At 40.8% G+C, this 25,190-nt stretch overlaps 2 protein-coding genes across 5 annotated transcripts in view; one reads left to right on the top strand and one right to left on the bottom strand.

Moving 5' to 3' along the window:
- The window catches only part of UFD1 (ubiquitin recognition factor in ER associated degradation 1), a 436,293-nt gene that overhangs the window by 12,626 nt on the left and 398,477 nt on the right, over nt 1-25,190 (bottom strand). The gene's annotated exons all lie outside the window — the stretch shown is intronic.
- The window catches only part of CDC45 (cell division cycle 45), a 44,861-nt gene that overhangs the window by 5,076 nt on the left and 14,595 nt on the right, over nt 1-25,190 (top strand). The window contains exons 8-20 of one of the 3 annotated variants that reach the window (XR_012663200.1): nt 624-685; nt 1,080-1,130; nt 1,970-2,089; nt 2,484-2,615; nt 3,008-3,106; nt 3,367-3,528; nt 3,730-3,868; nt 4,208-4,291; nt 5,478-5,596; nt 6,058-6,134; nt 6,897-6,963; nt 7,047-7,094; nt 8,100-8,188. Coding sequence is in view for 2 of the 3 variants with exons in the window: in XM_075110147.1 (XP_074966248.1) it covers nt 624-685; nt 1,080-1,130; nt 1,970-2,089; nt 2,484-2,615; nt 3,008-3,106; nt 3,367-3,528; nt 3,730-3,868; nt 4,208-4,291; nt 5,478-5,596; nt 6,058-6,134; nt 6,897-6,961 (1,110 nt within the window). In the remaining variant the exon portion in view is untranslated. Of the gene's footprint in view, nt 1-623; nt 686-1,079; nt 1,131-1,969; nt 2,090-2,483; nt 2,616-3,007; nt 3,107-3,366; nt 3,529-3,729; nt 3,869-4,207; nt 4,292-5,477; nt 5,597-6,057; nt 6,135-6,896; nt 6,964-7,046; nt 7,095-8,099; nt 9,218-25,190 lie in introns of those variants that run through there. The other 2 variants (XM_075110147.1, XM_075110146.1) reach the window with 2 other exon arrangements.

Here is a 25,190-nt window from a genome sequence, read left to right as displayed (position 1 = left end):
ATAGCAGTTTAATGTTTTCTGGTCGTGTACATCCAGTTTTGGCATTGGTGAATTAGACACATCATACAAACAATGCTGGTAGGCTGGCAGCCAGCAGCCAGCTGAGTCACAGCGGCTAACAGAACGTGAGCGGTGGGGGAAATGAGAAACCAGAACTCTTGACGTTTCTGTTGTCTGATATCTTTAATGCTGGTATAAAAAAATTTATGACAGTGGAATATGTTTAGGGCTTGACAAAAGTATGTATGCACAAAATGCTCTCGCAAAAACAGTTCAGCATGTAGGCGACTTGTTTGCCTTTCAAAGTTTTCAATCTGTTGGGATATTTCAAACTTAACACTTAGGACATCGAACTGTTCCTTCTGTCATTTGGTCTCTTGCCTGATTATTTTTGTTTTGTGAAGTGCTGCTTTATAATGCAGCTTTGCAGAGCTGTAGAAAATATTTTTCTTTCTACTTTGTGTCTTAGAAGGTAAGGCGCTGGCAGGTTGTCAGGCTCGGGTGCGATTTCTAGAGCTTTAGTAACATGCTGTTACTTGGCAAATTTAACTGTGTTCTCTTTGTTTAATGAAGTGAGAATTTTGTGTGCGTTTATCCTCTCTTTTTGCCTTTCCCTCACATAGTCTGCGATGGTGATGTTTGATCTGGCGTGGATAATGTCTAAAGACTTGAATGACATGTTGTGGTACGTTTCCGTTACCGTTCTTCATAGAGGCTAGAAGCTTAATCCCATAGTAAAGAGAGGCAAGATTTCCCAAAACTGTTTGACTTCAGTTTGAGGCTCCAGTTTATTTTGTGGGAGCATGTATGTCTTGAACTGGAGCACATGTCTGCGTGAATCAGTTACAAGCAACCAATAAATTTTGCATGGAAAAAGGGAGGATGGGACTGTATGTGCACCTCTGCTGAAGAGGGGGTAATACTCCATAGCTTTGTTATTAACTTCTACGTGCAGCTGGTGAACAGTGATTCTGACCTGTTCTGTTACATGCTTAGAGGGTTAAATCTCATATACTGTGCTGGGATATTTTTTGTTTTAACTTTTGTTTTTTCGTTTTCTTTTTTCCCCCCAATTTTAGGTGGGCTATTGTTGGCCTAACAGACCAATGGGTCCAAGACAAAATCACGCAGTAAGACAGATTTTTTAATTATTATTTTATCCTTTATTTATTTATTTATCTTTTAAATTTTGTTTTTGGTAACTAATAGCAATTAATAGAGATCAGGAAACATATGGGAATTAATATAATACAAGATAATTAATAAACAGTGACATTAAATATATTAATGACTGAATGTGATCTGATGCCTTCCAAAAATGGGAATATACATCATTAAAAAACACCTGTATTTTTCCTTTTCTACTATTTAGAATTTTTAAACTAATTTTATTTTTCACAAAATTATAAGATAATCACTTCTGATGTGGGAAGAAATGGTGTTTAATGGTAGATTACATAAATATGACCATGATACAGGTTTATTAAAGGGAAAAAAATATGTTTATAAGCTTCCTTTATATGTTGTTGTTATTATTACTAATAGATTTGTAAGCTTCCTTCCCAGTTTTAGTTACCGACTTTCAGATTTTCTCTTTTTTTTTTTTTTTTTTTTTTTCTAATATCCTACTAGATAGCATCAGAATTCTAGTAGTACATGTGTAGACTTTAATTCTGGTCCAGTGTTACTAACACACTGATGGTTTTAAGGAGATAAATGTAGTAACTAATTTCTCTGGTCAGTCTGTCTGTATTGGTTTTATGTTAGCTTTGATTGCCTGGGTGAGTGGCTGAGTATTGAAAGAACATTATTTAACAAGTTGGTTTGGTTTCCTTTTTAAGATGCATCAGCAGTTTTCATGCTGCTGACTGGCCAATGTGTGATCTTTAGGAAGCATTTTTGTGTTCTCATAATCAAATACAAATATAGACAGGAAGAAAGTGAAGTAACCAATCTGGTTTTGTTTAAGAATGAAGTATGTGACGGATATTGGAATCCTACAGCGACACGTGTCTCGCCATAACCATCGCAACGAGGACGACGAAAATTCTCTGTCCATTGATTGCATGCGGATAGCGTTTGAATATGAGTATCCTTGCATACGATCAGGGGAGGATGAACTCCACCCCCTTTGTGAACCCCAGTTGAATTCTTATCTAGGGAAAAAAAATCCCAGCACCATCTATCTCTGCTGCTGAAAGCAGAATTAAAAGAAATGGAGGTGTGAATGTTTTGTTGAATATGAACCCTTCTTTCAGTAGCTCGTGTAGCTTCGGTTCAGCTTAACCTTTCACAATTAGTTACAAGTCAGTGTTGCTCGCCTTGTGTTACGTCCACCTGCGGCTTCTAACTGGATCTTACTCAGTACAGAGATGCCATGTATAAGGGTGACTGAAGCCTCACCTAACAGTTGTCGAGTTTCGTTACTATTTGTAACTGCAAACAATATATGTGTTTAATTATTTTCCGTAATTCCTGTTCAGTCTGCGCCTGGCACTTTATCAGCACTGGTCTCTGTATGAAAGTCTCTGTAACACTTCATATACCTCTGCTAGCCTTAAGCTTTGGTCTGTACAAGGGCAGAAGAGGCTCCAGGAGTTTTTGGCTGACATGGGGTGAGTTATAAAAATCTGAGTCTTGATTAAAGGATTTTTTTTTTTCAATGAATTATGGAAAAATATTGATAACATAGGTTGTGAGTAGTCAACTAGTTGGTTTTTAAGTATGATTGTGGGGCTCTGAGTAGGTTGCAGTGTCTCTTAGAGTTGAGTTACACAACTTGTGTCTTGGTGTATGATGAACACTTGGGCTGCCTTTATGGAATAGCAGATTAGTAAGTAATGCATGCTTTCTCACATTTAGTCTCTTCAGTGACTAAAAAAAAGAACGCAAACAAGCTTAGTCAGACTTGACTTGCTAAATTATCTAATATTACGAAAGCCTGATGAAAGGAAGGCAAAATACTTGTTTCTTCTGGCATACCTATCAATTTTCCTTCTGTTTTTAGTTTGCCTTTGAAGCAAGTGAAACAGAAGTTTAATTCCATGGACATGTCTTTAAAAGAAAATCTTCGGGAAATGATTGAAGAGTCTGCAAACAAGTTTGGGTAAATTGTTTTAAATACAAATGCTTTGTCTGAAAATACTTTTCAGTTAAATTCAAGTATTTTTGCGTGAAGAGGATGTAACACCTTGTTTTAAAAATATAGTTTTTAGATTGACAAAGTAATATTGGGCTTGTTGCAAATGTTAGGGTGTGATTAGTCTTCATGTTCTTAACGTTAACATACTGAGGAGATGGCCGGTCAATGTCGATAATAATGCTGATAATGTTAATAGTCTTTACCAGTTTTATCTCATTTTGCAGAATGAAGGATTTAAGAGTTCAGACCTTCAGCATTCACTTTGGCTTTAAGAACAAGTTCTCAGCGAGTGACATAGTTTATGCAACAGCTTCTCTCATGGAGAATATAGAGAAAGAGGGGCCTGAAACAACTAATTTCATTAAAGCTCTGGACAGTCTCTCCAGGTATGGAAAATCCATCTCTTCATTCTTTTGCAATTTTATTTAGGGAACATGGGTTATGTATCTAAAAGATGCATCGGTTCTTCATAAGCCACTGAATTAAAATCAAAATATCCCTGTGAACAGTGTTAAGAGAGGTCTCACTTTTGTGTGAAAAGCTTCATTTTTCTATGAAAGTGCTTATTTTTATTCTTTCTGTTGCAGGGGTAACCTGGACAAACTGCACCAAGGACTGGACCTAGCCAAAAAGCAGTTGCGTGCCATTCAGCAGACAGTAGCCAGCTGTATTTGCACCAACCTTGTAATTTCTCAGGGGCCTTTTCTCTATTGCTCTCTCATGGAGGTCAGCATTCTGGTTTTTTTGCTGTCTTGTTTGACTCTCATATTTGTTTGTCTCACAGTTGAATAACACCTTTTCCCTAATGCTTGACTCAGTAAGAATTACTCCATCAGAAGGAACCTATTTATTTACACCGTGCTGTGCTCTGATGGGTCAGGATTGACATTTTCTCTGAAATTCCCAAAGGAAGAATCAGTCCTCTCAAATGACTCGTGTATTTTAATGGTTCTTGTTAGTGTTCTCTGAGCTGCACAAGACTTTTAGACTTGTCAGGGGATATTAAAATTAAATAAGTGGAAGAATCATCTTGGATTGTAATTGAAATAATTGTTCTTTCCCTAGGGCACACCAGACGTGAAACTGTTTTCCAAACCAGTGTCTCTGTGCCTGCTGAGTAAATACTTACTCAAGTCATTTGTTTGCTCTGTAAGTAAATCAAAAGCTTTTGACTAACCAACTTCTGGCCCATGTAATAGTTACTGTCCTGCTGGATACTTGCAGTTGATTATTAAAAACATGAAAATCTCAATAGTGTTTTTCTGCTAATTGGTTGGATAATTTTAGCATATCTGTGAACGCTGCTGTAGGAAAGATACCTGCCTGGGAGACTTTGTAACATTAGAAAGAGTTTTTGTTAACTAAGATACTTACAGTCTAACATCTTTGTGCAATTTTGTAAGTTTTGAGGAAGCATATCGCTAAATATGTGCTTTGAAATGCTAATCTGACACAAAAAACCAATATTGCAGGACTGCTGATTGCTTTTCTAAAGGTTTCTGTGTCCGTTTAAATAAAATCCTCTGGTCTTTACAACTCATGTAACTGACAAATTAGGAAGTGCTCACTGTGAAGACAGCTCTCAGTCTAAAACCTCATTTTTATCTGAATTGTGTAACTACTAGCTCAAAAGATAAATGCAATTTAATTTCAATGAAGTTTATGGAGGTCCGTCCTTGTCAGATTTCATCTGTCTGTCCTCATTTGGAAAGTCAGCCATGGTGAATAACTAGTCTGCTACTCAGAGCAGGACAAATTTTAAAACTCCCTGCAAAACATTTACCTAAGAACAGAACGTTTTAAACAAACTTCTGTTTCATTTACTTAAGGGTCTAAAAAAGTTTAAAACGTCTTTTTTTTTATTTAATTAAATTACAAAATTTGTTAAAGTTACAGCTTACTGCTGTAAAGCAATATGGCGGAGAAAACAATTTCTAGTGAAGGCGGTGTTTGTCAGGGTTCTGTCTGTTGTATTTCAATGTAAAATTATTATTGTAAAAAAATAAGCCCAGTCCAAGTTTTTAGATACCCATATCCGCGGCTTTTTTGTTGTGGTTTTTTTTAAGAACTCCTTTCTTTACTGTAAATCATATCTTGTCTGTCTGTACCATTTCTGTGTTAAAATGAAATGCAAGATCAGAGAAGAACTGAAATTTCTGTTGGTCCTTAAAGTGGCTTTTACTGTAAGAAAGAAGGGTTTTAAGAGATTATGTAGAGAAACTGCCTTCTGCTGAACTGCATTATAGCTGTACCCTCAGATGAATATTTGTAATACTAGCTCGCAAGGAGAGCTGAAACTAAGTTTTGTCTAACAAAGAGGCTTTCTGCCTTCCAGACAAAAAACAAGCGCTGTAAATTGCTGCCCCTGGTGATGGCTGCACCAATGGATGTTGAGCAGGGAACTGTGATCATGGTGGGGATTCCTCCGGAGACAGAAAGCTCTGACAAAAAGAAGTAAGCATATTGTTTAAAAGTTCTTAATAAAGGTTATCTATAGACTCTTCCTGTCTCTGAAGCAAATGGATCTTTCCTGTACCTATTTAACACTGAATACGTTGACCTGGATTGTATCCTCCTTGAAAACGTGCTTTTTGCATCTGGTGTGCATGAGATACTTTGAGAGAGGATACAGACGTTCCCCAGCTTCCTTGCAAGTTTTTTTTTCCCCTCCCTCTGAACTAGTCCCCTCTTTTAAGGTAATGAAATAGTTAACTATATGACCTGTGACTTCATTTCTTAAAGCCTGCAACGTTAAAGCTTTTGCACTTGAGTAAGCGAGGTGTATGTCAAATACACGGCACACGAAAAACACCTGGAAGACACTTTCAACTCTCAGCAAGGAAAGTTCCATGCTTTTATCTTAGTAAATATATCCTTTTCTGTAATGCTCATATGTATTCCTGTTCCTCTTCTAGCTTTTTTGGAAGAGCATTTGAGAAAGCTGCGGACAGTACCAACTCTAGGACTTTACACAACCACTTTGACATGTCAAGTGAGTAATGCTATCGCTCATTTCATTCCCCAAAGAGCCCCTTAGGGGTCAGTGTTCACGCAGCCTCTGTAACGCAGGATGCCTGTAGCCAGTGTACTCGTTTGTGTGTGCCTTAGATGCAAACGTCAAGGGCGTGTGTGTGATACGCTATTCCTTATTCCCCAGTCTAGTATAAACACAAGCTACGTTATTTGTCAGTCTTTTTCTAAGTGCTGTCTTGTTGTGCAGAAATTTTAAACTACTAAGCAGAGGCTTGCACATCTTTTTGAGAACATCTACATTTTGCGTGGAGTGATGATTTTCACACTTGCGCTTCGGTTTAAAATCTAGGTGGTTATCTGTGAGGGTGTTTATATTTAGCAGCCAAACCAAGCATGGTATTGAAGTTATGAGATGCATTCCTTATTGACTGTTTGAAAAATGAGATAGTTATTCAACAAGATTTGCCTGTCTTTGTATATGCTTACAAATTAGGCAGTTTTTAATAATACCTACTTATGTATCCATGTCGAACACACAAAGAAACATTCCCAGGTTTAAGAAGTGGCAGCTACCTCAGGTAGTGAGCACTTAGGAGTTTGCTGAAATCTACGAGCAAAATAAACATTGTGGTTTGCATTTTGTCCAAATAGTTTCTCTTTTTCCTTCTTAAATTTGATTAAGAATATAAATAAGTATACTTGGAGTTAATATTCTTCAAGTGTGACATCTAATATACCTTTCAGGTTTTTGCATTTTGTAATAAAATATTTCATATTTTAGTAATTGAATTGAAAACAGAAGACCGGAGCAAATTTCTGGATGCACTCATTTCTCTCTTGTCCTAATGGTAAGACAGTATAAATAGCATTGATTAAAAAATTAATTGCAAGCCAGTTTAGTAACCAAATGACATTCGTACATATTCTGTAGAACATTCTAAGAAAATGCGGCGACTTCTAGTGAAAATATAAATTGAAGGTGAGAGTTTCTTACAAAGACAGTTGGTTTTGGGAGGAGGCAGACAATGTACAAGCACAATATTTTTTTTTTTTTTTCTCCTTAAGAGATTTATTTAAGTTTCATCATCCATAAGCTTCTCTTCTACTGTTCTTAACTTTTTGTGGCTTTTTAACTTCAGCTGGAAAAGGACCAGCTGTTTGTGTTGTGAAAGAAACAGAGATATTAGCTAATTGTACTTGATGCTCTATTACTGACGACTTACTTTTAATTATGCTGGCTTGTTTGAGCTCAGGGTGGAATCTTGCCCACACCAGTGTCATTCTTGGCCGTGATGTTAATATAGAATTCGCATTTTTCTTTCACAGTGTTAAGGTTGTAGCCTATGTTACTGTGTAGTTTTTATCTGGAATACAGATAGGGATGTAAGGCTTCCCCATAGTTGTGACTATTAGCTTCACACTAGTTCAAAGTCTGCTTTAAAGCTACTTTAGGGCAAGACAAATTTTACTGTAGATCTGATGAGACTCAAATTGTTCCAATTGTCTTCAAATATGCACTGCTTTTCAACAATGGACTATTTGTATTGGTTTGTGTGCGCGGTTATTCTGCAGATGGGTGGGGATAGCTCGCTTCTCTCAGAGAAGACTCTTTGAAAGTATGTACCTCATGGCTTTTTCATGCCTGGGTAAAGATTTGGCCTTTAGTATTCACATGTGAAGTAATCTCACAAGCTTGTCTTTGTGGTGTGTAACAAAAGCAAAGGAGTAAGATGAAGGCTTTAACAGCAGCCTGTGAATGCCGGCAGCCCGAGCCAAATCAGCCTGTGGCGTACCTTTTGCACTGGGTATCAAAGCTGCCATTTCTTTTTCGTTCTGTTCCCGCAGCAGTGGGGCAGTAGCTGCAGTTGTCGTTTATCAGGCAGCATAGTCATGCGTGGCTTCCAGGGTTTCTACAGCTGTTTCTTTCTTTCATTACACTCTGACTACTGGTTGTTTCAGTTTGTCTTCTGCCCTTGTTACACAGCGGTGCTTTTTGGCTCCTTGTGCTGGAAGCTGAGGATCAGATGCTCTGAAATTATTTCGGATGTTCCGAAGTTCATGGTGCTGCAGTTGTGATGTATTGTCTCGCTTTATCTTAAACGTACCGGTACGGGCCTGGACTGTTGGTTTTATGCCTCTTGGGAGGTCAAAAGAATTTTAACCTTAGAATTTTAACCCTTAACACAGATATTGAACATTGCTGCTGTGTAAAGATCCCGTAATGGCAAACAGTATCAACTAGGAGTATTTGCAAATTGGACTTCTATTTGTCAAATCTGCTTTCATTAGTAGGCATGCCCATCTGATGTTTTGTTGTTGACTAATAACAAAAGATAGATTTTTAAGAAGTTCTATATTTGTATTACCATTATGTTACCATTCAAATGTTCTTTCAGAATTGTCTTGAATGCTTTTTGTTTGGTTTTGTTTTCTTTTTTATAAGAGACTTTTTGAAACTCTCCTTGAATTTCTAGAATGTTGAAACTGTTTTTTAGTACTATCAGGTTGAGGTCTTGTCCTTTAATTGAAATAATTGTTTGTGAGACAAGTTTTAAGATTTTATATTCCTTTTATATAAAGACTTCTTTATATAAAAGATCCTTTTAAAATCCAAGTACTGAGTAACTGCCAAATACTGAATGAAAAATCTGGGGAACTCTGGTGTCAATAAAGTGTTTTTAGTCGTGCATTGTGATACTGTATTGTCACTTGTAGCTTGGCTTTGGGAATAGGTTTTCCTGGAAAGAGGCTAAAGGACTATGATGATTGTGCGTAGGCTGTAGCATGATAAATACTGACAGCCTAGCTCAACCCTTTTCCGTAACATTTCACTTCGGCCATATGGAACGGTGTTGCTTGTTAGACTTATCCCGCTGTGCACCGGGTGGGTATGTAAATGAGTATGTTTGGAATTCTTTGTCTTCTTGCAATGTTTGCTTGAATTCTGTGTGACTTTAATGTTTTCGTGTATTATAATGAATATGTAAAGGTTATGTATCATTACATCATGCTTTGTACAGAATTTTAATACAGGTTAATTTAATATTGAACGTCATTTAAATGTAGCCAACAGAAAGCTAATTAAACTGTAAATTTTTATTCAAACAAAAGTTTGGGGTTTTTCTTTTTTTCCCAAATATTTTCATCTTGTCTGAGTAAAATCCCTGTGCCAAGCTGTGATGGCCAAAAAGTTGTGCTTCTTAAGATACAACAGAATGCCACCTTTTGGTTTTGCATGTTTACTAGGTAGTATTGGCAATAGATAATATCCCCCCCTTACCAGCGTCCTTTGGGTTTTGCCTGTAAGCAGCATATGGTAATTTCATTACATTTCTGAAGGAGATTACTGTGCTTTAACTCTGGAAGTGGAAACACACAAGTTTATGTTGTTTTTTTCAACACTGATACCAGTGACAAGCCATGATGACAGTGTAAAAGCTAAGAGTCTGTGTGACACTTAAGTGCACTTCTAGATTCACTTTATCTTTCATTTGCAAACTGCTGAGTGAGTCAAGTGAATTTCCTAAATACATCTTAAACTTATCTCTCACAGAAGAATCACCGCCATTTCCACAGCACTAAATGACTGTAACTTTAGTTCAGCCCCATCGCATATTTAGGGCTTTCATGTGTCTAGATGTAAATGTCGGGGAAAAGTATGGGTACATGTAGTGGTAAATACACTGTGCTCCAGCGTGAGAGACCACCTTCGTGTATGTGGAGTGAATAATGTGTGCTGAGTAAAACTGAATTACTTGCACAGTCTGCTCAGTAAATGCATAAAAGGTCTCGCACATCCTGGATCTGTGACTCACGGTTCAGTGGCCACCTATCAGGAAATCCTAAACAAACGGCTAAACTCCCCATTTTCTGCCTGTACAAAACCTTTAGACAGGGAAAAAAATATGTGAGAAAGGCATCAAAAAGCGTGGGCATGTAACGTCTCGGTTTAATTACTTCTTCTGTCTTTAGGTACATTTAGTGCTATGTTGTCAATACGCGGAATAGTTTTGGTGGGTACCGTAGCAAGTTATTACCTTTATCTTCTTGTTTGGGGTTTTGGTTTTCCGGGTTTTTTTCTCCATGCTCTGATGAGAAGCTCTGTGTGAACCCCTTCACCTCACCCCATCCATTCTCTTACTGCTGTTGCATCCCTCATCCTTCTCCTGGAACTTCATGTATTTATTTACTCTGTTCCCCTTTCAGGGCGTGCGTGGGTTCTACTGCTGTCACCTATTCCTGCTGTTGTGGTAAATACAGATCTTGCCTTGCAATGAAGGAGGAAGCTGAGGGGGAGTGTTGGTGTGTTTGTTTGTAGAGAATTTCATGACAGGTGACTGTCATGTCTTGAAAAATGGACGTGTTCTCGGGCACGCGCGCCCTTTAGCCTTGGCATATTGTGTGAGAAATGGGAGTTAGTTTTTACGCTGTGATGTGCTGGTAATTGCTTTAGTGGCAGGTTCTTCACCTTCCAAACAGACATGTAAGCTTCAAGCTGTGGATCTATTACCTCGAGGATAAGCTTCCCTTGTCCCCCCACTTTGCTTTTTGGGTTTTGGTGATTTTTAAGGTTCTAGCTTTTCCCAGATCTGCTGGAGGTGCCAAGAACATTTCTGCAAATTGTAGAGTTGACCAGTTGCTGAACTGATCCCAAGGCCATCCAGATGTGGCCCAAAATCAGGAATGCTGAATAATATGTCAAAAGAAAGTTATTAAATCTGTGTGGAAACCTGAAGAAGTCTCTGCCAATAGATAACACTTTTGCAGGTCAACATGAACATTTTACAATATGTTACAGTATCAAACACTCCTTACCTAGTTCATTCTATGCTTTAGAGTTTGTAGATGAATATGTTAATATTACTTGGAGAATCATTGTATAGGAAGATCCAAATTTGTGGAGTCCTTAGTGTGCAGGTATAAATGTAGCTCGGGTGAGCAGACTGGTGGTTTGAATGGCTCATGGAAACTGTTGTGTAGGTTAGTTAACCATAAGAAACGTCCATTTTAAGTGTTGGACAGAGACTCCATGCCAAGAACTCTTGACATCTCTTCATGAGGAGATTATTATGCTTTTGATTTATTTGCCCAAACAGAAAATGTGGCTCTAACAAGTCATTTTAAAATAAATAGCTAGAGCACTAAGAAATCGGCTTACCCTCTTAGATGCATGGTGGCATTCCACCTAGCCATGTCTGAATACAAACAGAAACATTCCCTAAGGATTATATTTGAGCTGCAGTAACTCTTTTTCTTCCGCTGTGTTTGCTCACTGTAAATAGTACCCTCATAAATCAGCTCTTTAAATTATTTCTGCTGCTGCTAATCTGTTTTAAAGAACAACAAAAGATGAAACAAATAATTTAAAATGTTTTAGTTTTTTAAGAAAATAAAATAATGGAAATCCTTAAATACCAAAGTACTGAAGTAGCTGAACAAGCTGACTAAATGATACCATTCCTGCACAGTGATTCATGGCCGTTTTCTTTCTGGGGTCATAAATTTAGACGTAATTGAAATTGCACAGTAAGGACCTCATTTGATTGGGATTAAAGTGAATCCCTTTTCCCAGAAGAATTGTAGTGACTTAACAGGCTTGTACTTAACCAACATCAAGATTGCATAGTGGGTAAGAATTGATTTGTATTTCCTTTCCTGTTTCTCTTAAGAAAAAAATGAAAATAAGTATTACAGCTTTCTTGTATGGACGAGCTACTGGGTCCATACCACTTTAAACATGGTAAGAAAGGCCATGAGGGGAGACCAGAGGGCCATTTAATCAGTATCTTGACCTCTATGATGCCAAAAGCAGGTGCTGGGGAAGTGTGGGAATGAAGCAATTGCATATGAAGCTTCCTTCCATGCACAAGTCCTCTCCCAGGCCTCGTACTGACGGGCACCCTCAGCCAGGTGTGGTTTCTCTGTATTTAAGAACTGCCAGTAGTTACCTGTGAACCTGGATAACTTCCTCCTGAATCCTTGTAAATTCTAGCCTGTGCAATATTCTGTAGCGAGTAGATCTGCAACCTATGATAGTTAGGGTGTGGAAAACTACAACTCTCTAGTATTTTTTTTCAGCTTGCCAATGGCTAGCTTATTTGATGCCCTGTGGTCCCTACCCTTCTGTGTACTCGTGGTTTTGTAAACCTTTTATATTCCCCAGTTATCTCTTGCCAGTCTGAAGAAGAGCAGCCTGATTTGCCCTTGTACAGGAGCTGTTCTACATCTTGATTATCATCGTTGTTCTTCTCCAAATGATTTTCAGATGGGCGAACAAAACCTGCACACAATAGTCAAGGTGTGGGTGCACAAGGCTATGCAACAGTATGATCGTGTTGACTGTTCTCTGCCCCTCTAATGATTCTTAACACTCACTTTGCCCTTTAGACAGCTACTATGCACCGATCTGGTGATTTCATCGACCTAGCTGGTGCAAGACCAGTATCTCATTCGTGACCGTTAATGGTCCAATTTATCGCTGGCTTTTTGCCATATGCATCACTTCACACTCATCAGTGCAGAAAGCAATCTGTTTAGTAGTTGTTATTTTTCCAAGTCAAAGCAAGAGCACAGTCAGTCTGCTGCACTGAATACCTGGCAGTAAGGAAAAATGTAAGAAAAAAGAGTCCAGACTCTCCATCATTGAATGATGCATAAGTGTATGGAAAGAGTAAATTTTGATCATTTGGTGATATAAGATGGAAAAAAAACAAGGAAAGAGCTTAATGGTAAATCAAAAATTAATAAACTCTGCAAGTTTAGAACCAAAATATTTTGGGAAGATTATCGTTTATATTTTCTGTGCTTGTTATGGCAGTAAAAGCCTCTACAGTGATTTCTAAGCAAATTCTTTTGCAAATATTCACTATTTGTATTTACTATTGTGAAACTTATTATATAAAGGAGAAAAAATATTCCTGGGTTGACTGTTTGGAGATATTAGGGGTTTTTTGCCTTGATCTAGGGGAGTACGCAACGCATGCCTATCTTCAGACTGTTTTTTATGCTTTGGTGCTTAGATGAAAATATAGTTGATACTACAATGATACAGGCTCTACTTCATGAGCCATATCAAAGTTACACAGAACACACCGAATTGTTTAGCTTGGAAAAGACCTTTAAGGTCATCAAATCCAACTTTAAACCCAGCACTGCCAAGCCCACCACTACACCATGTCCCCAAGCACCACGTCTACACCTCTTTTAAATACCCCCAGGGATGGTGACCCCCCCACCTCTCTGGGCAGCCTGTGCCAGTGTCTGACCACCTTTGCAGTGAAGAGGTTTTTTTTCTTAATATCCAATCTAAACCTATCCTGATGCAACTTAAGGCCATTTCTTCTTGTCTTATCACTTGTTACTCGGGAAAAGAGAGCAACCCCCCCCTCACTACAGCCCCTTTCAGGCAGTTGCAGAGAGCAATAAGGTCTCCCCTCAGCCCCCTCTTCTCCAGGCTAAACCCCCCCAGCTCCCTCAGCCGCCCCCCAGCACACTTGTGCTCCAGACCCTGCCCCAGCCCCGCTGCCCTTCTCTGGACACGCTCCAGCCCCTCAAGGCCCTTCCTGTCCCGAGGGGCCCAAACCTGAGCCCGGCATTCGAGGTGGGGCCTCCCCAGGGCCGAGCACAGGGGCCCCATCCCTGCCCGGCTCCTGCTGGCCACACCAGTGCTGACACAAGCCCGGGGGCTGGTGGCCTCCTTGGCCACCCGGGCACTGCTGGCTCATGCCCAGCCGGCTGTCAGCCAGCACCCCCAGGGCCTTCTCCGCCGGGCACTTCCCAGCCCCTCTGCCCCAGGCCTGGGGCGTTGCCTGGGGTTGGTGTGACTCAAGGGCAGGACCTGGCACTGGGCCTTGTTAAACCTCACACAACTGGCCTTGGCCCATGGATCCAGCCTGTGCAGGTCCCTCTGCAGAGCCTTCCTGCCCTCAGGCAGATCAACACTCCAGCCCGACTTGGTGTCACCTGCAAACTTCCTGAAGGTGCACTTGATCCCCTTGTCCAGGTCATTGATAAAGACATTAAACAGAGCTGGCCCCAACACTGAGCCCTGGGGAGCCCCGCTTGTGACTGGTCGCCAGCTGGATTTAGCTCCGATCACCACAGCTCTTTAGCTACAGTATCTGCTCTTTCTTCCCACTACTCACGCCGGCTACTCTCTTAAAGCCTGCTGCTCTTATGGCAGAAGCAGTAAATCAGAGATATTTGGGAGTCTGGTAGTTTTTTTGGCTCTATCATCAATTTGAGTTTATGTCAGTAGATAGCAATCATCACTTTTTAAACCTGACAGGGTCTGGGAGAGATGTTGCAGTCTTCAAATTCTGAATGGCTTGTGGGAGAGCTGTCGTTTGCTTAGTAAAATCCAGTGTACTCTAGAGAGTGTGTAGGCAACTGCCTTCATGGCAAGTGGAGTTCAACGGGACCAGAACTGCGGGCAGAGGAGTCCCAGGAAGCATAGCATAAATGCGGGAAAGCTTGAGCTTGTCCATGCGTTCTGTCACTTGTTTTGGAAGCAAAATATAGTAATATACAGCAAGGCTGAATCTCCCTTGTTTTCTGAAATTTTCCAATCAAAAGTGTTATTACAAAGCTATGTATTTCTTCCTTCTACAGTCATGAGGTTTCCTGTGGAAAGAAGTAATGAAATGTGGGCAGGAGGGGAAGTACCTTGTAATTGTCACATTTAGAATGTGTGATCTCAGTGTCATAAACAGCAAAGGGAGAGCTAACTCTGAGATGGTTCAGAAGATCTTTCATGCTTCAGCTTCACTTTTTCCACTCCCATTTTTAGGACAGCATTTCCAGTCCTCAGTTGTCCATAAATACAAGAGATGTAAAATGCAGTTCTTTCTAGGAGAGATGACTCTTATCACTAGTCTGGAGTACCCCAGTTTCAAGATCTCGAAAAGGGAAGTTTTAAAGTTGGTCTTTTTGTACAGGAGTTCTTTCAAGGTGGCTTTGTTGAGTTGAACTGGCCGCTCAGGGTATGCTAACGTGCAAAGATGGGAGGAATACAGAGCAGTGTTTATGAAAAGGGAAGTGCAGTAATCAATAGAGTATCATAACTGAGGAAGAAACAAAACATAAAACACTTGGGACAGTGAACAAGATCATAATTTGATCTCTAATTTTATGTGTACTTCTGTCAGTCACAATGCTTTTGATTCCCTCCGAGAAGGAATATTCTTGAAAACGTTCCTCTGAACGTTGTAAGTCTGGCTTGCCAGAGGGGAAGGGAGCTGTGAAATGTTTGTTTCTTTAAATGGAAAAATTGAAGTCCCTCTTGGCTCTTGTGTACCATTGTTGGCTTCAAGGTGGTACGGAAAGTTCCCTTTGGAGTAGACTCAAGGACTAAGGAAAATGTGCTGCCCAGGGTGGAGTTCGAAGTATAGTGCCACCGTTATGCACAAGCATTTGGGTTATAAACATGCTCCTTGCAGGAAATATTACAAAACATTCACTAGAGAAAGAAAATGATGTGAACTTTTATTTCAGGCTGGACTCCCATTCTTTTCAAGAATTTGAGTTTTTGTTTTTGTCATGCAGAAGGTGGCAGAATTAGTGGAGCAAGACAGAGGTCAGACACATTCAAAGTAGGGAAGAGATCTTTTACTCAGTTATACGCAACTTCACGACAGTCCTGGGTCTGACAGGGAGCAGAGAACGTAAGTTTCCCATTCACTGCTGCTGCGTGATAGTCATTTTCATTTCTTCTTCCCCCTCAAGGCAGCTGTGTCTGCTGGATAACCACCCTGGCACTTGCTGCTTTGACCTGCTACCTGTTACTGAATCGTGTATCTGGGCAATATGTTAAGATCTCAGTAATGAAAGATGAAGTGTTGGCTAGTGATTTGATACCACAAACGAGCATTTAGCAGAGGCACCGCTGCATGCTATTCGCAATCAGCTGAAGGCTCAGAAGGCATCCTTCAGACTTAAAATCACGCTCTCTGTACAGAGCTTCCATATAGGAATCTGTGGGTAAGCCTCATGAACTAAGGTAAGATAAAATATATACACAAGCCACATCACAACGCAGTTCCTTTCAGTGCTGGATCTGGATTTATTTTATTAAGAAATCTGGGGGTTTTGTAATCCCCAGTTTGTCAACATTCCTCTCTGAAGTCTTTGCCACTTGTTTAAGAACTGTAGATGATTTCTCAAGATATTCTTTGAGATTAACTTGTTAGATAAGTTCTGTGATATTCTGAGTCCTTTGTTTTCTTTTCAAAGCCAGTTCTAATTGAGCTGATACCTTCCTGGCCCTCCCAAAAAGGTAATGCTCCTGTAAAAAAAGAGGTGCTGTCTTTTTAACTGGATAAAGCATTTAGGGTCACCGCTTCTCGTTGATACCGCTTGTCTGTTTTTTCAGTCCCTGTGGTGTTGGTGTCTTTTTCCACTGTTTAGCTCAGTGGAATTTACTTTCATTTAATCATTCATTTGCAGCATGTCAGTGGAAAATTGGAGGCACCTGCCATTGAATTGGAAAGAATTCACAGGGGCATTGGACTCTTGGTATGTTTTTATTTGCTGAAAGAAGTCATTGAGGGGCTCCCGAAATAAGTATGCCATTAATAATTATCTCCTGTCTCATCTGAAATTCTAGCTGGATCAGTGGCCTATAGGGAATGAGCATGTGAAATGGTATGTTCTTTAAACACTGTTGTGGTCACGGTGGTAATTCAGGACCCGGATCACAGGACTGTAGAATACACGTCAGGTTCTTATGCTGCCTGATGGCAACCGTTTGCTGCTAGCGATCTGCCCGAGTATTTGAAGCTGTAGCTCTTTTTAAGAGGTTGTTGCGTTCCTGAATATTTGTGTATTATGTTACACGTGGCATTGCAGAACTGGAAGGAAAAATTACTTTTGGTTCCCAATAAGTTAATTTTCAAATTGATGCTGACTAGAACAGAGGTGGAGAGAGGGGCACGACTACTTCCTGTGGCTTGGGAAAATCTCCTTTTAGGTGAGTGAGCTTGTTATAATAAAGCATTTCAAAAGAGTGGGGAGTAAACAGGACTTTACATTTAAAGAAGAAAAAGACTTGGTCTAGTCATTTCCCTAAAAGACCTGGTCTGCATAAATAAATAGGTCTAATCAGCACTGAGTATTTTTAAAGTTAGGAGGTAGCAATTTATCTTATAATGTTTTCCTACTTTATGGACATTTTCAATTATTCTGCTTCAGAGGATGACGGTGAGAAACGATTGGTGCTTTTAAGATACTGTTGTTCTGTATATGCTGTTACCAGAAACGGGTCACCTGCAAAGAGCTCACAGCATTAGAGCCAGGGTAGCTTGCAGGAGAAAGCGCTAAAGACGTGGTGAAGAATCTTCCTTTAAAAAGTATGTAATTCTTGATCTTTGCCAGGGTGTGTGGTTTATGCCCACAAAACAGGTTTTGTGAACAGCAGAATGTGCTGGGGTTGGATACCATCCGAGGTCTGAGGTGACTGTCCTGGATGCCTGCTCTGTTCCTCTCCTCAAACACGTGCACTGACCACAGTTTCCTCTCCCGGTTGTACGGGGTGACAATCAGTTCTAAAAAAATGAGCATTACAAATTTTTACCTGAGGCTGCTGTGTTTCCTTCAGGAGAGTCTGTTTTAACTGGAAGCAGCCTTGTTACACTCTATGGAAGCTGTTAAAAAATGGACAAAAAAAAGAAGAGATGGTCTCCAAAGAGTTTTCTTCTGGGTTTTCCCAGAGGTAACTGTCCAGTTCGAAGAAACTCAAAAGACCATTTGGCTGCTTCTAGCTAATCACTCTCTGGGGGAGGTTTTGTTTACATGATCTCAAATTTGAAAACCTGTTGTCCGACAGTCTCGTGATGGAAGCCTGCTTGCCAGGCTATTCGGGGTGTCCTGCAAATCTTAGAGCACTCAGAAAAATTCATAAATTAATGGGACCACGTTCTCGTCTTTAACAGTTGCTGAACGTGGGCTGTAATATAATTCCGCAACTTGATACTGCAGGTGAGAGCTGTGGTGTTTTACAGCGCACGGTTTGGTGCATGCCATACTCCGCTGTCTCAGCATAATCGCCTCCTGAACAGATCTGGGGGTTTAGTGCATTTACACTGTCCATGTTTGACTGCCTCAACTAGATGTTCATTGCTCACTAGGTTAAAAAAATATCCAGGTTTAATTTTATCTCTAATTGAGGATTCAGGTAACTGTCTGGTACTAGACCAGTTCAGCACTTAATACTGATAGTGATATCTTGCTTAGGAGGTTTAAGACTTTAAAGGCCATATCTGTCATTTCTAGCTTTACTTCCTCACTTGCCAAAATCTTCATGGCTGAAGAGTTTCTACTTTAAAAAATCCGGTCCATTAAATAGAATCCGGTCCATAAATAGAGAACAAGGTTCTCTATTTATGTTGTTGTCGGTAAAATCCATGACCCTTTAGGGTCCATGGCACTCCGTGAGTGTGTGCTCTCAGAACAGCACCATTTCTGGACTGTGTAAAAGTTACATTTTGAAAAATTAAGCACAATCTTTTAAAGACCTGTATGCACATACTGTAAGCACTGGTGGAATTTCCCAGACATGCCTGTTCTAGGGAGGGAAATACTGTCTACCTAAAACATCCCAAGGAAGAGAAAAGCCAAACCGTTCTGCAGTTTTCCTCTCTGTTCTCTTTCCCTGTGAGATTTTTCTACCTATGCGTCATCTGTCTCTAATGTTAAGCTAAACTGCCTCCAATTCTTCCTACGTACTAGAGGTCTGAACCTCCCTCAAGTGTTTAGGTTTCTTTATCCTGTTATTTGGCTGTAGTTTGTTCACACCCACAAAAACAGCATTTGCTCATGCTTGGGTGTTGGGATATGGTTACCTGCTTTGCAAATCCAGTGTGTGCCGCTCCATAGAGAAGGGGAAGAGTATTGTTGTTTCAGCTGGTTCCGCTTGCAATGTAGCCATGTCAGTAGATTGGCTGATATCAGTGTTAAGGTCGGAGTAGTGAGAACAATAGCTTAATGAACATATCCTCTATATGAGACTTTGTCCTTGCTAAAGCTACTGAATTCTAACTCAGGCTTGCTGGCTCCTATCGTAGAACATCCCCTCAGCAAACCCTCTGCGCATAGCACGCTCTGTCGAGGGGAGGCTTTCCGACTGTTGCATACAAAACTGAGAAGGGGACCTGAAAAGGACTGAAAATGACAGGGTGAAGCACAAAAATAGAAAATAAAGAACTAACAGGAAAAGAGAGACTGAGTAACAATAGAGGGTGAGCAGTAAATCCGGTTTGCCTTTCTAGCTCAGGAAGGTGTCTTGGAATCTGTATTTCAGGGCACCCACTGGGTGGTCACCAGAGCTCTTTTGAGTGTGTGAAATGAAATGGAAAACAATAGCTCAGCAGCAAGTGCTTTTTTCCTCTGATGAGGTGTTCCTTGAATTGCCAGCATGACTCCTGCTTGATTTAGCAGTGAATACAGCCAGGCATTTCCTGAAACGACAGCACTACATGGTGCTATTAGAAATGCTAAGTGAAAGGCTCTGCTGTGAATAACGAAGGAAAGGGAATAGGATGTGGGAGCGTGTCCCACTAAACTGTCTCTGCAACAAAAGGGGGGATGAAATGTAGCACAGCTGCACAGGGGCCATCCACCCAGCCTGAAAATCCTCGTCTCTGCACAAATGGACGATAGGAGCCAACAGGATCTTTTTGGAAGAAATGTTTCTTTTTGGCATGGTTAGAAGCTGATGCCAGCGTTGTTTGCCTTCATAACTTGTCTTTTTTCTTCTCTCTCTCTTATTATCTGATAAACTCTCAACTCTACGCTTCTTCATGGCAACTTTTTGCCAGTTAACTTAGATATTGTTTGTGTTCTTGGCCACTGTCCCGTTCTGACTAGTCTCCACGAATGTATCTGCTTACTCATCCGTTCCACTATCTCCAAATAACCAATAAATGTTTCCTTTTTAGAAAGGGTATCTTGTCTCAGCCTCTCAAAGATAGCAATACTGTACATGGCTCCAAGAGTACTGCGTTGACTTGGCAGAAGCTACTTAAGAATTGCTACTCCTCCTCCTCCCCGATTGCGGCCCTTAGGAAAAAAATGTGATGACCCCTCATTTTTTTGTTATTCAGCACATTTTTGTGGTCTTTTATTTAATTAATCCTCAGACTGTTTTTATTTCCTCCTTGCCTCACCTTCTCCCTTCAGCAGGGTGGATGCTAGAGTGAGTGGCTCTGATTCAAATGGACAGGGGACCCAACAGGACATTGCTGTGACAGACCAATTAGTTATTAAGTGAGCCGTATCAAGCCTCATCAGATGCAATCTATGTTTAGTAACTTGTGCTGGTTTTTATCCAGTGTCCAATCACTTGTGTTAATTCTATCCTTTTGTTTTTAGAACAAAAAACTTGTACGTTGCTGAGATCAGCCTTAGAGCCCTCTAGCTGTCCAGCACACTCACCACCTTACGTACGCAGGTGTTATGTACGCTGTTTTCTAGTCTACTTGTTAAAAAACCAACATTCCTATTTTATCTTCAACTTGGGGAATTCCAGACTTTCTGAAACTGATTAATTTTAGTCCTACGTTTTAAGTTAACTAGCTCTTTAGTTTTTGCTTCTGCCCTGGATGTGTTAATTTCTGTTTCCAGACTCATTGCTGTTAGCCATTTGTCAGTGTACGATGTCTGTATCTTCAGTGACACCTCAGGGGAAGGTTTCACTCAGTTTGGTGCCTAAGCAAGGTGGTATCTTATCCCACCTTTGCAGATTATAAAGCACTTTCATTGTGTCTTTCCTTTTTATTCATCTGAGTTAAGACCCTTCTGTTCGATTCAGGCTCACTTGCAAGGTCAAAAAGTGAAGTCTCACAGCAGTTTAAATGCTCCTGTGCCCTGCCTGCCCATGCCATTGTGTGGAGCAGCGAGATGGTGGCTGGGCAAAAAAAGCCGTTCCTTACTTTTCTGCTGGGTTTGTCCTCAGCTGGCTCGTTCTCCTGAACCAGTCCGCTCCTCACACCGCTGTGCCAGTGCAAGGGAGGGGACGGAACCACGGCGCTGATCCATGCCTGATCTCTAAAACACCCGTTCCATTGGGTTTCACCCGTTGTGTGCTTTGTTTGCTGTTACGTCTTTTCTGAGATGATTGTGCTCCGGTTTTGTCTGGAGCCTTCTCCGTAGCTTTGTTCATTCTTGGGGTGCCTGGTCTGCACGTGTCTGATGTGGCCATCTCCATCCTTTCCTTATAGGAGGGACAAAATGCAGTATCAGGTCAGGTCTAAGACGCTTTGGTTCATGAGAAGGACTGCGGCTTGCCTTTTTCCTCATAATACAAATTTCAGTGTAGCAACAGATAACAAAACTGAAATTGTAAATTCCATATTGTGGCATGGCTCAGACTTTAGTAACTCTGCTAAGTGGAAAATACTTTGTCTTACAAGGCACGTTACCACTCCCACGCTGCCTTTGCTGCGGACTTGTTTTCTGCACACAGTGGAGCTCAATACTGGCATTGCCACCTACCAAAGGGCCATTTCTGCAAGGCTGTGAGTACACTCTGCAGACAGCAAGCAAATAAAATCTACAACCTTGCGAGAGAGGCAGGAGCCAAGGGATTGTTCATCCCACCAGTGATGATCAGCCATTAGGACAGACGGCAGTAACCGCTGCAGAGCATGACATGAGCCCGTACAGCCGTCCAGGTATGAAGTCAGGATTGCTGTACTGACCTGAGAGTGCAGGTTACGAAGAATGTAATTGGCCCCGGAGGAATCCGGGCAGGATGCCATGGATAATAGCTTTCCTTTTAGGAGGGACACTATAATGGTGATATGGATGTCTTGAGTATTTGTGGTTGTTAATAACCCCAAGTAGACAAAAGGTCTCCTTTCTGTATTAACCAACCAACAGCATTTTACCCCTACACTCTTAGTATGGTATTGGCTTCTGGGAAAATCCAATACCAATTGTTGCAGAGCAACTGTTTGACAATGCCTTTGTTTAGTTTCTTGCTATACCACCCAATGGAACTAATTATTTCTCTATAATGGTGTTCAAGCCACACTGTTACAGTAGACTAAGGTTATATTTATGGGGAAACTATTTCCATATTCTGAAAAGGTACTCTTATTAACATGTCTTATACCTTTTGAACAATAGAAACTCCTCTTCCATGGCACATGCTGCATAAAAAAGCTGTGGGAGTTAAGGCTTTTCTAATAATTGCAAGGTAATGGGGCAGGTAGATGATGTCAACTGGATAAGACAATGAAATCAGGAGAAAACGGGAGAGTTGAAAAATAATTTGGGGATCCAAGAACATAATGGAATTCAGAGTAGATGTTACATTTTTAAAACTTCAGTCTCGCGTATCAACATTTTGAAATGTCAACAGTATAACAAAAATAAAGTAGATGTAAACAGTGAGATGTATTATGTTGCTTGGGTCTTGGCAGTCAGCTCCAATGAAATAATAGCAGGAAATTGTAGAGAAAAAAAATGGTGAAATCATTCTGCAGTCATTGGATATTCATGTGAGTCTTCTGTGCTGAGATAACACTTGGGTTTATTTGTATTACGGAATGAAAGATTGCTGTTATAATTGGAAACTGTTAAAGGTTTTGTAGCTGAGGCTAAAGGTTATCCAGGCTGCTGCAGCAGATATCCTAATTCTAACAAAAGATATACAGTAAGGACAGAACATTATAACTGGAAGAGTGATCTAAAAATATACGTAGAGCAAGAATTCTGCCGTGCTAGGCACTTGTTAGAGCTGATAAGAATTGTGAATGTTGCTTTCTTCCTTGATCCTTCAAATATGTGAAGCTATATTGAAGCCGAATCGTACCATTTTTGAGATTTCACATATGCTCTTGTCAAGGAGTGCCTATTTTTCTTTCCTGAGTGATCTCTCTCATGCTCAAGCCTAAATTCACTTAAGGTTTAACCTTGTGCGGAAGCATTCTGATTGCAAGTACCGTTAATGCTGATGAGTTTTGTATAGGTGTAACAGAGGGGAATCGATTCAGGTCAGCCTGTGTTTGAGAGCGGAATGGAGCCCACAGGTACCTACATACAGTTTGATTAATTGCCATGGTGCCTGGCAGGAAATCGGGGTGAATGTCACTCAGACCTCTGTCACCTAACCCGGTTGGTTGGAACTTTAGGTATATAGCTGATATCCAAAATGCACGTAACATCACAAACTATTTTTGCTACCAGATTAAAAATGTCATAGTAGGGTCTGGTTTTGTGCATTTCCTAGCATTTGGTAAATTTGCACAGGACTTGGCCAGCAATGAGTGATGCATAGCCATGTTACAACAGGCACAGAGTTCACAGCCTGCTCATTGGATCAGAGTCACTTTTGAGAGGGTTATCTGTTTTTTGCCTGTAAAAATTGGCTGTTTTAAACATTTACCTTTGTTCTCTGCTGTAAATAAACATGAACTGGCTTCATCTCATCTGCTACGTTTGTGTATACCAGAGCAGCTCCCTGTGCCATGCAAACCCCGTCTGGCTGGTGCAGCCTCGAGGATCCACCAGAAGGATCCTCCCTGGGCTCCGATCTGAGGGGTAGGAAGGAACACCACTATCACTGTACATAATAGCACCCAGGCACTTCAGCCTGTATAAACTATGCATATTTTCTCCCAAAATAGCAGCCTGTGTGAATGACACCTCACCTGGGCTTCAGGAGCACCTTGTACCTGCTATGAAACCTTTGCCAGCTGCTGCCAGGGCTTTAGTCAGTGGGAATGGCCTTTGCCATTCGAGATGCTCTGAGGAGGATCAGAGAACAAGATGCAGCTTATTTTATTTTCTGCCTGGTTTTCTAGTTGGTCAAAGTCCTTTCGTACTGTTCTGCACTGAGTGTTGGAGGAGGTCTCTTAATTTGCTCTCCTGTATTAACATCATGAGATTGGTGTGCCTTGGTGACAACTCCGTCAGTCGTGGAGTGAGGTGTGTTTCTTTTTCTTCCTTTTGTGGATTGAAACCAAAACAGCTAGATAGTCATTTCAAGGCTCACTCTTGTTTTGCTTTAAGAATATCAGTGCTGTACGTACAGCTCCCCACGCTGTATGATCCCAAAGCTCTCAAAACAAAAAGCTAAAGCCAGTAGTTCAGAAAATGCATCAGTTAATTACATTTAGGCTGCTTAACATCCAAGTTCATTAATATATTAATTTTCATAGAGAACTTTTAAAACAGACTCTTACCGATGATTATTTTCACATCATGAGTGGTAAGGTTTGGGCGATATGCTCCCCCATTATCCTGAGCTCATTTATGTGGTACTGTGAGAGCGACTACAGAATCTACCCAGTTCAGGTGCCTCAAAACATGGATGTACAATACTGCATTTATTTTTACAACTTGTAAAGGACTATCTGAATCTCCCTGTGTGTGCATGTGTGAATGTGGGGCAGAGAGGATGTCTATGACTGCACAGAAGTCATCAAGACCATAACATGTATAATCAGTTGTGACAATTCCTTTGCAGTTTCTAAGGAATAGGCTGGGCAAACCTGGACCCGAGTGCCTTGGGGTGATCAGCAGCCCAGACAGTGGGGCCAGTTTCAGTGAGGCAAAGCTATACCTCAGGGCGATATAAGGGTGGCTGCGTACAGGTGATGAGAAGCTTGGCACCAGCCTTGGGCAGATGCCTTTGACATAACACGTGTGCTTCCGCGTTAAGTCCTACTACTTGCTACCTTTTCCTGCCAGAGTTTGGTTTGAAGCTACGTGGTGAGCTCTGGAAGGAGGGGGAAGCTCTGTGTTGTAAACAAAATCTCCAAATGCCACGGACAAAGGACTCTGTTAAATTGATTCGTGGCAGAATGTCTCAGTCGGTGTTTAAGGAAAAGAAAAGGTGAAACAAAGCTTGTGTATCCAAGCAACTGTAAAGTCTTCACTGTTGCCACGGGAGGTTTTATCAGTGACGCAGTGATTGAAATTGTCCTCTTCTTATAACCGAAGCTTGTGGTAGGAAGAAGAAGGGGTTTTCTAGACAGAGAGCCCGTTCCTGCAGAGAGTCTGCAAGGAACAGTCTGGAGCAGTCACGCACACCCACAGAGACATGCACAACGGTCTGATCAAAATAACAACGATA

Source organism: Phalacrocorax aristotelis, chromosome 15, assembly GCF_949628215.1.
Source record: "Phalacrocorax aristotelis chromosome 15, bGulAri2.1, whole genome shotgun sequence".
Taxonomy (NCBI): domain Eukaryota; kingdom Metazoa; phylum Chordata; class Aves; order Suliformes; family Phalacrocoracidae; genus Phalacrocorax; species Phalacrocorax aristotelis.
Note: the sequence above shows the minus strand (reverse complement) of the source record. Positions and strands in the feature narration are given on the sequence as shown.